Genomic DNA, 10,423 nt, shown 5'->3' on the forward strand with positions numbered 1-10,423 from the left:
GTCACATTTGTTTTGAGTGATGGTTAATAGAATATTAAAAATAAAATGTAGGTATTGACTTTTAAGGGTTTCTTTTTTATTTCTTGCGTGATAATTCTTCATAATTAAGCAATTACAGCAAGTAGTCTGATGTCTTGTATTCATTATGAAAGTATAATCTGAAATACACAGCTTTTAATTTAGATTTTCCAAAAACGTTTTTGTACTACGTATCGCCGACACCAGCCTGAGTTTTACTTGGTTTTAGATCGGAATGGAAATCAGGGGTATCGCACGTCGCTATCAAATAATTCCTCCACATGAATGAATTTGTTCTACAAGGTGCAGGAAAGGTAGGGCAGGGCTGGTTGTATCATGAGATTTGATTGGGCAACATGAGTGGGTCAGCCCACTGGGCAAATCCCCGGTATGGCAGATTACCAGTGCAGTTGTGAAGACATGTGTAGCACACGTGAACAAAGCAGAAGAAGTAGAAGTGCTTCTTGAGTCACTCATTTGCTTCTTGTTTGTAGTTCAACTGCTCCTTTAATTTTGTGCCAGGTTCTTCTGTTATGGAGAAACCAAGAATTCTCTTTTTCTTTTTCCCATCCAACCAGCCATTAGTTTTCTTCTGCTTAGTCAATTCAGGGGTGAATTGGGCTAGAGGCTATCTTAGCAGTCGAAGGGCGGGAGCAAGCTCAACATCTGTATGCAAAAGATGAAATTAGGGAGTGTCTACGTCTATACTTGGTAAAAAAGAAGTAAGTGAAAATCAGGTTGTACACATGGCTTTTTAATTACGACTCTGATGTTTAATGCCACCACAACCAGTAATAGCAGTGATAGCAAAGGGGGGTTTTTTTGTTTTGTTTTTCGCCTTTGCATTTGTGCAAATGCCTCCTCCAGTTTGTCACAAGTTAATCCTACCACGTGATTTTCACAAATGCACATCCTGGGACACAACAGCACAGAATACACGTCAGCTTGTTTGGTCTCGGTGTTTTTCAGGATCCATCCATCCATTCGCTTCCGCTTATCCTTTTCAGGGTCGTGGGGGGCGCTGGAGCCTATCCCAGCTGTCATAGGGCGAGAGGCGGGGTACACCCTGGACAGGTCGCCAGTCTGTCGCAGGGCTAACACACAGGGACAGACAACCATTCGCACTCACATTCACTCCTGCATTCACACCTGTGGGCAATTAAGATTTTTCAATTAAACTATCCCCACAAAGTGCATGTCTTTGGACTGTGGGCAGAAGCCGGAGTACCCGGAGAGAACCCACGGAAACACGGGGAGAACATGCATACTCCACACAGAAAGACCCCATCCTGATGGTGGAATTGAACTCTTGCTGTGCAGCAACAGTGTTAACCGCCGTGCCACAGTGCTGCCCTGTTTTTCAGGATGTTATCCAAAAACTAGCTGTTGAGAGGCTGTCCATCCGTCTGTGTGTAGAGAATAAGATGAACGTGCTCCTTAGAGACAAGTTGCAATATGTCACGATCCTTAACTAGTAAACTGTCTCTGGGCCTGAAAACTGAATATGTTTACTCTCTGCAGTATTTTTAGGGGCACAGTGCATTGTCACTTTTTAGGAAGCAATATGAGAATAGACGCACTGGAAGCATCCTGGAGGTGCATCAGAAGAGAAAAATTGGCCAAATTTAAATATTTTAAAACATGATTTTGGGCTAGTTTGTGTAATTTCCCATATGTGCATTCACCTGAAAGAGTTGTAGTGTAATAATAATCCAGGTATCAAGACCTCCAATTATATTGACTTTTTTTTGTAGTTAACCAAGTAAAGCATGAGCTTGTCATGTTTTACTTATCATCACGTTTTAATCTATTAATGAAATTTAATTACTAACATCCACAATGCTTGGTGATGCTTGTTCATACTTGAATAACACGTTGCCAGCTTAGGTAGAAACACAACACTGTGTTGACAGTCTGCGTCACAGACATGCAAGTACATATTGCGACTTGTCTCCAAGAGCACTTGAAGGCGCAGATCACAAAAACAGAAAGAGAAACACAATATGGAGATGTTAACAAGCCATTTTCTCTCCACTTCTGGTTGCAGAGATGGAGGCCAATCAGAAAAAGGCAGAATGGCCAATCAGAAACAGTAGCCTTGGAAATAGCCAATTAGGCCTGTTTGTCTGTGAGGACAAAGGAAGCGATATTGCAGAGTGATTGCGCCAGCGCCGAGCTACACAAACACGCTCAAATGACACCTTGCTTGTTGCCTTCCAACCCTAATTTCACAGGAGTGCGAGATTTTGATTGCATCTGTGCTGGCGAGAGAGGACGTCTCATTATTACACCAAAACAATCGCCACCTCAGAGGCAAAAAACAGAGATTTTGTTTTCATTAGGGAGCTATTGAGTCACCGGCTCTCGAGTCAAGGCCATCAGACGCACACGCACTCACACACATGTACATGCACCGAGGGTGTAGTCTGGCAATTTTACTCAAAAGATTTGTACCTTACTCCAGTCCACTTAATGAAGCTGTAAATTTAGAGACGTGAGGGCCTTTACAGTGCTCCTTTGAGAGCTGCTACAATGATCCTGGGACTGAGCTGGTTAATTAACTGATTGTTTGCTTGGCTTGGAGCCACAGAGAAAATGGGTGGATGTGGAGCGAGACAAGGAGATGAAAAGAGGGTGCATGAGGGGAGAGGATGGAAAAGAATGGCTGTGAAAGGGAGAAGAGAGCACAGAAGTGGTCAGGGGGCAGTAAGAGAGAATCAAAGAATAGAACAGAAAACGGGGGGAGAGGATAGAAAAGCACAGGAAACAAGCTTCAAGGGCAGCATCTCATATTTCAACTAACATGTGGATGCTGAACAGATAAGCACCTTGAGGCGACTTTTGTTGTGATTTGGCGCTATATAAATAAAATTGAATTGAATTGAATTGAATAACTGTCTTTTGTGCTTGCGATTGCTAATTGAAGGTACAGCTGAGGCTGAAAGAAACAACATTAATACAAATGTCTGTACCAAATTTCATGGCTGTGAATCATTTTACATTTCAATTTCATGGTGATGCTATGGGAAAAGCTGGGGGATCACCAAAGTTAGGAGGGCTTACTACCAGACACCAAAAACACACGTCTGACCTCGGAAACATGTGATCCTCTTTGAAACGTTGCCTGTAGGCAAAGGTTGGGTGTTTCAAACAAGGACCTTTTCTAAAAAAATTAAATAAATAAAATAATATTATTCATTCCAAAAAACAGACCTTCAGCGGGAGATGCTAGTATTACCTCCTTTATCAGAAGTAACTTCTTGGGTGTTTTGAGACTGAAATCTTTAAAGACGAGAACTTCTCTATAAATGAAAACTTTAAAATCATAAAAACTGGACACCCAGAAGTCCCATGTCCGTGACCTGATGGTTCAGAGCTTTTATAGTGACCTAACCTTAGATGGTTCCAGTGTTATGGCGGTTTTATTGTTGTTTGCTGGCGAGCTGTCGTGCTCCGCTGTTCTTTCCAGACAGCACTCTCTTTCTAATCGTGGATATATGCATGAAATGTCACATAAACAGTTAAAAGACCTGCAGACCCTATGTCATCATTTCTTGGTTCTTCAAGACTTTTATTTTTTTACATGAACATGTTGTGCTCAATAGCTATCTGTAACAAACCCACGACAGACCTGACCACATCTCACCACTTTTGAGCATTGTTTCTTTATTACGGTTGCTTGTTTACATGCGGCTCAGGACCCAGTTTAGCTGGCGAGGCGTGATTGCAGATGTCACTCAGGTGCGTTCCCCTCCCCCTGGACGAACCTACTCCCTCAGAATCATACCCGACCGTTGTTATGGCCCAGTGGTGGGGACGTGTTGGTTCCTGGGGTTGGCCACTTGTACCGCAGTGATGGTGATGCTGGTCTGCAGGCCGCAGTGGCGTAGCAGTCGAGCCCATGATCCGAGGCTCCCAGGCGGCTTGGTAAGCGGCCCGCGGACAGGACCACACACCGGCCTCACTTCCACCTGAGGCTGGTGCGCTGTGTGGTCGGTCCGGTTCCACAGTTCTCCCCATCCCCTGCTGCCTGTTCCTTCTGCGTGGCCGCAAGCTCAGCCACCATTTGGGCCAGCGCCTTCCCTCACTGGCCCGGTCCTGGGTCTGCCGTGCCCCAATACTGGGTTTTGGCACCAGTGTAACAAACCCACGACAGACCCAACCACAGCTCACTGCTTTTCAGCATACTTTCTTTATTACCATTGCTTGTTTACAAGCGGCTGCAGCATTTCAGCCACCAGCACACACCACCAACAACAAAGCTCAACAACAAAACCGGTGTTCTGACAAAACGTCCTACTTTGTCAAAACATCCTACCGTAGCGTAAATTTATAGTCGTGTCTATCAATCCATGCGATCTTATCAGAATATACTACCTTACTTAGTGGATGCCATCATCATACATATCTATAGGTAGGATGTTCTGATGGCCAAATCACGCTATCAAAACATGCTTCCAACACACATTCATCTAATGTTAACACAGAATACAAGGAGAAATGGGATCCATTATGTAAGATGCAACGCACATACAGTAAATAAAATGACCAATGTCAAGGTTCTTACAAATTAAACAATGTTATCACTCAGTTAACAAGTATGTAATGCAATATTACTTTCTTTAACATAACAACGGAGCGTGGTGTCCACTAACTTCAGGAGGACTAAAATTAATTGACAAGGTTTACGCTGTACGCCAGTTAACGGATGTTTATGAGTACTAAATCAAGACTTGAAATATGACTTTAATTGAGACACCAAATTGGAGTATCTTTGCACAAAAAAACAAAACGCATGTTAGCTTGAAAAGTTAACAAATTGACAACAGCTTAAGGAAAAAAGTATCAACTGTAATAAAACATATAATACTAACCTTTATTCGCACGCACAAGATCGGGGTAGGATCAAATAATATGCGTGTACTATTCACACCGAAAACACACCGTTTTGAGTTGTGCGCATGCGCAGTAACAACATGTAGGACAGTTTTGTCAGAACGCCGGCAAGGCGTGATTGCAGATGCTGCTCAGGTGCGTCTGCCTACTATTCAGCTGCGGCGCCGACCACGCCCTGCCACACTATCCTAAAAAAATATGCAGTTATTTGGAAACAATGGAATTCTTACAATGAAATGGGCTACTTGTGGAGAACCTTATATATACCACACCAGACTCAGAGGCATCCTTCATCATTTTTGATGGGTGAGCTCTTTAATCTTAGATTGATGGCACCGCACGCTTAGATAACAAAAAGAAAAGCAAACCTGAGATGTCAGAGATTTAAATCTAATATACAGGACAAACTTGCCCCTGCCTTGGGAAGTCACTAATCATCATCTAATCATCCAATTACCTCCGCACAAGAGGTTATGTTTTTGGCAGCGTTTGTGTGCGTGCATGTCATTCTGTATGTGAATCGATCGCTCAAAAAGTTTTGAGTTAATTCTAACAAATCTTTGTAGGTTGTAGAGTGGGGTCAGATTGACAGGCCATTAAATTTTGCCTTACATCCTCCAAGGTCTTCAAGGTCAACGTTATCATTTATTGGGTGGAAATTGATAAATTCTGATAAAACGAGGTACTTTGTCACAAACTATATTTACATCTGCACCATGAGCACATCACAGATTTAAGGTGTAATGTTAACAATCCATTCAAATTTGGCTTCAAGGTCAGGGTTTAATGATTTATAGATCGAGAATTGACAAAAAGCCCGATTCATACAAATGGTAAATAAATGGTAAATGGCCTGTATTTATATAGCGCTTTACTAGTCCCTAAGGACCCCAAAGCGCTTTACACATCCAGTCATCCACCCATTCACACACACATTCACACACTGGTGATGGCAAGCTACATTACATACAAGCATGATGTGTATTGCTAACATGTACCAAAAACCTATAAATAGAAAATAATTAAAGGTAGTCAAGACAAAGCGAATGAGTTGCCTAGTTAGACATGCACCTACATACTGTTTGTATAATCAAAGTAAATATGTGTCATGCATGCACTACAAACTTCCTTAAGTACGTTTAAAACGAACAAAGAAAACAAAATCAGTATAAAGAAAATACAATACTCTTCCATCCATCCAGCCATTCATCCATTCTCCTCCACTTACCCTTATCAGGATCACAGGGCAATACAATTACCTTCAAAGTAAATACTGCCCACATAGCGACCTGCATTTGCTTTACAAATCTTGTTTACCTTGATTCTAGTTCAGTGAATTTAAAGAGGTGGGATACATGTAGGAGAGTGTTGTTTGAGTACATCATCTTCTTTTTGTAGGCCCTCTTTCAATGCTTCAGTGCTTCTCTGACTGTGCTACTGAAAAGTTGTACTTGTTACTTGTTAAATTAAAACTCAGCATCACTGTACATGAAATAATTCATCTTCTGGGAACCAAGAATTTACACTGATCCAATACTTATTCAAATTGTTGAGATATTTCAGTCCAGGCCAGTATGACTGATCACCATGTGTATTGATAAAGTCAGCCCAGGCCATGTGTGCAGAAGATAGATGAGTGTTTACTGCACCCTGGCTTTGAGCCACCACTGGTTGCAATATAAACATTGCAGCTGAGAGGCATGGCACTTAGTCAGACTTCAGTTTTTCTTTGTCTGAGATAAAAGTTTAAATTATCCCCTTCCTCCAGTTTCTAAGAGAAATGACACCAAGTAGGTATTTTTCTTAGAAACACTTATATGAGAGCAATTTCAATGCAAGCACTTGCAATTTACAGAAACATCTACTAACTGTAGCTGAGAAAAGTTCAGATCTTTTTTACTGTTTTTGTCAGCTGTCGAACTGTCACTGTTCTGCTTAAACTCCCATCTCTGTCAATCTGGCAAATGCTCTTTTCTTATAGAAAACTAACAAACTAATAGATGTGTTTAAAGGTCACGCCGCTGCTATCCCCTGCAAAGTCTGAAGCCACAGTTGTGTCTTTATCGTACCCTGATTCTTTGTCATCAACTCTTGTAGTTTGAAAAAAAAAGCATGAGTTTAAACTTATATAATCTAGAAGTCACATCGTATCCCCCAGAGTAGAAAACATAGACAGAAACACAGGTTCAAGTTGGCACGATCACCATAGTTTATTAATTAACACAAATATTGTTCCGAGGTCTCCATTGTAACTGTTAAAGATCAGAGTTAGATCTTCTTGCTGATTCTCTTCAGCACTACAGAGCCGGCTTTGGAGGTCTGCAGAAAGACAGGAAATGACTTCAATTAGCTTTTGCAGTGCTTCTTTACATCTGGTTTTATGCTGTGAAACAATTTTTTTTGAAGTGTCAGACAAATTAAAAAATACCACTGTAACAGTAACTTTATACTTGTCTGCTTCTGACCAACCCTGACACCTGAAAACTGCAGACTTTAGCAAATTAAGTAATTATAAATTAAGCAATTGTGTCAGTCAGCTGAAACAGTCTTCATTTTGAATTTTCCACTGTGTTTGGCTTCCTTTTAACTGGATACATTTTTGCTGTTTTTCTCAAAATGAAAGTGTGAAGTGTTGAAAATTTCTGAAAAGCAGACTATAAAATGGAAACCAAAAAGAGATAACCTGCAAAGAGAGAAGTGTCTCGTGTAAATTCTCAGGATTAAAAGGTTAAATATGGGAATGAATTGGTTGTTAAAGTGCATTCAGTAGCAATACTCTGTGTTTCAGAGAGTTTTTTTCTTATTAGCTGTTCCTGGTCTTCAGCTGCAGAAGTATAACTTTGATGACTCTAATGATCCCTGCGGGGAGTTGAGTGTAATAACTGCTGTCACTGCCCAACGTTCGCACCTCTAAAAGCCTAAGTGAGTGTGTTTACCTCGATGAGTTTGCCACCACTGATCTCAGAGGTGTGGTGGTAGTTGGGGAAGGTCACACTTAGCTTGCCTCCTTCCATTTGTACTGTAGCCTGTAAACAAAATTGTGATATAACCAGTTAGGAGAGTAGCATTCATAGCTTTATGCTTCTGCTAGCTATAGCTAAAGTGAAGCTTTGGATCATTTCCTCCCAACCTTGAATTTCTTTCCTCCAATGGTCTCCATGTCGGCCTCCTTTCCGATAGTGAACTTGTTGGTGACCTTGGCATTGGCAGGATATAAGAGGGTCCAGGTGAAATCTTTGCCATCCTGGGTGACCTCTGTGATCAACTTGTAGTCACGGCCCCTCTCGATGACATCATCTGGAATGCCTATAGTGGGACGGGAAGAGGATGCAAGGTCAAAAAAGGCCAAAGATGTGCAGAAAACAATGGAGTTCAGGAGCAGAGGAAGTGGAAAATTTGAGCCTGCGTTCTCACCTAGCACCTTGCAGAAGGCGTCGTATCCCTCCTGGGTCTCGGTTTCCCATCTTCCAGCAAATGCCATTTTGGAAATGGTGAGGGTAGAGGAGTGAGATCTGAGATGCTGAGGCAAGCTGAGGAAAGAGCAAGGTACTGAGACCAAGAATATTCCCCGTTTATATACTTTAGATCTCTCGCCACCTCCTTCATTTGCATGTGATGACACAAGAGAGCAATTACAACTGAATATGATGAGTTCAACAGGCTACGAGGGAGAGGCCAATAAAAAGCATAAACAGGTGTTCATGGAGTTCACAGGCAGGGAGTAAAACGCTGACTGCTCTCTGGGTGAGCTGCAAGCTCACCTCTAGGTCAGTGAACTCACCTGCAATGGCTTTACGGACATACCCTCCACTTTTACTGCTGCTGATTCGAAAAGTAAATAAAAAGACAATAAAGGCTCCATTTCAAGATACGATCCATCTTTTTCAGAGTGCACTGTTATGTCCAAAATGGAAACTGTCTGGGGTGTAATCAGGTCATCATTTACCTATAAAAAGGCTATAATCATTGTCTGGCACCGGGAAGGCTCGAGATGATCTAATGTAATTGGAGCCATTTCACTATTTTAAAGGTGTCATTTTTACACAGTCATCGCATTAGTATAAAGTCTGAAGACATTAAGACAGAATTTTACACACAATCAATTACAACATCGTGCATGTAAATTCAAATGCATTATACTGTAACCCTTTCATCTAGCAGATGAGCTCCTTTACAAAATGTAAAATGTATCTGCACATTTCCTCAGTTCCTTTCTTTGTAATTCAGACCCAAACCCAGGGCTACCAAAGTACAGACAAAACACGCAATAAACACAGTTAATGAGATAGTTATTAACCTGTTCTTGTGAATAAAACCTAGTCACCAAGTATAGCATCTTGACTTAAAGGTAAGATTTGAATCATCTTGTGTTAATAAGGAAGCTGTACAGTATGGAAGCTAATTTCCATGTAGTTATCAAATACTTTTGTGTAAATAAGTGCATTTAATTTGTTTTTATTTTTTTGATGAATTATTGATAAATATGTGATGCATCTTTGCTTTTTTGGATAAGAAAAACAAAAAGAAAAACATATTTAGTCATAAAAATGTCATCTCGTTGTCAGTGTAGGATGTGGCTTAATCTCATTATAGGAGATAGGTTGATTTATTAGTGGAATATTACTCCATATAGATGACTGAAAGGCTTCTGACAGATGTGTGACAGCAAAACAGATGAAAGCAGTAAACCAGTGACAAAAAACACTTCCTGAATCTTTCTTAAAGAAAAAAAAAGTACATAGCCACAGTGCTAACACAATTACAGTAAAGTGTTGCTTATACTGTTGGTGGCTGAAAATTGTCCATTATGGTGACTATATGACTGAAGCACACTGGGCTTTCAGTTCTGACAAACTGAATAGGTAAAAGCTTTTGACGCTGCACTTTGATCTCACACAATGCAGCCATTTCCACAGATCGCTGATAGCGTTTTTTAAACCATGAAAAGTCAGCTTGGCCTTGGAGCTCTTTATAGATACATAAAACATCATATTGGCCAACATCCTATAAAAGACACCCACTATCTCTTTCTTTTATTTCACTGTCACTCTCTGCCCTTTCTCACACACACACACACACACACACACACACACACACACACACACACACACACACACACACACACACACACACACACACTAATCAGTGTGCAAAAGCAGATCAAATCCAGATCAAAAAAAAGGGAAAACACACACACACACACGTATCGATATTTGTCATGAGAATTTAACCTGCTGAATCTTTATCATTACAAATGCATATTTATAAGTGAATAGTCATCATAAATGTATAGTTCAAACATCATTACACACTTTAAACACACTGAAGAGGAGGCATGGTTGAGAGCTTGCTTTGACTTATAAGTGTGACATTAGAAAGAAAAAAATATGAGTTCAGGAAACGGAGAAAGTGAAATGCACATGGAGTGCAATCCCTGCCCGATTGCACTAATCTGCACCCTAAGCACTGCACAATGGGACTGCACTCCATGGTCTTTGATAGGCGTTTT

At 40.9% G+C, this 10,423-nt stretch overlaps 1 protein-coding gene across 1 annotated transcript; it reads right to left on the reverse strand.

The window, feature by feature from the left end:
* Positions 1 to 7,099: 7,099 nt before the first annotated feature.
* On the reverse strand, positions 7,100 to 8,482 carry LOC102309796 (fatty acid binding protein 6, ileal (gastrotropin)). The gene is made up of 4 exons (XM_005943769.2): positions 8,329 to 8,482; positions 8,045 to 8,220; positions 7,851 to 7,940; positions 7,100 to 7,233 (listed from the first exon to the last, which is right to left on the reverse strand). The coding sequence occupies exons 1-4, from the start codon at positions 8,393 to 8,395 to the stop codon at positions 7,183 to 7,185; spliced, it is 384 nt and encodes a 127-aa protein (XP_005943831.1). The 5' UTR covers positions 8,396 to 8,482; the 3' UTR covers positions 7,100 to 7,182.
* Positions 8,483 to 10,423: the final 1,941 nt, after the last annotated feature.

Source organism: Haplochromis burtoni, unplaced genomic scaffold (genome assembly GCF_018398535.1).
Source record: "Haplochromis burtoni strain Fernald_Lab_line unplaced genomic scaffold, NCSU_Asbu1 Contig_380, whole genome shotgun sequence".
Lineage (NCBI taxonomy): Eukaryota > Metazoa > Chordata > Actinopteri > Cichliformes > Cichlidae > Haplochromis > Haplochromis burtoni.

What these genes read in the sequence shown, in the direction of transcription:
- LOC102309796 (XM_005943769.2), bottom strand. Translation starts at nt 8,395, where the DNA reads ATGGCATTTGCTGGAAGATGGGAAACCGAGACCCAGGAGGGATACGAC. An exon ending in CGCCTTCTGCAAGGTGCTAG is followed by an intron (nt 8,221 to 8,328) that starts GTGAGAACGCAG and finishes GTCCCACTATAG; the next exon opens with GCATTCCAGATGATGTCATC. An exon ending in GTGGTGGCAAACTCATCGAG is followed by an intron (nt 7,234 to 7,850) that starts GTAAACACACTC and finishes GTCTTTCTGCAG; the next exon opens with ACCTCCAAAGCCGGCTCTGT.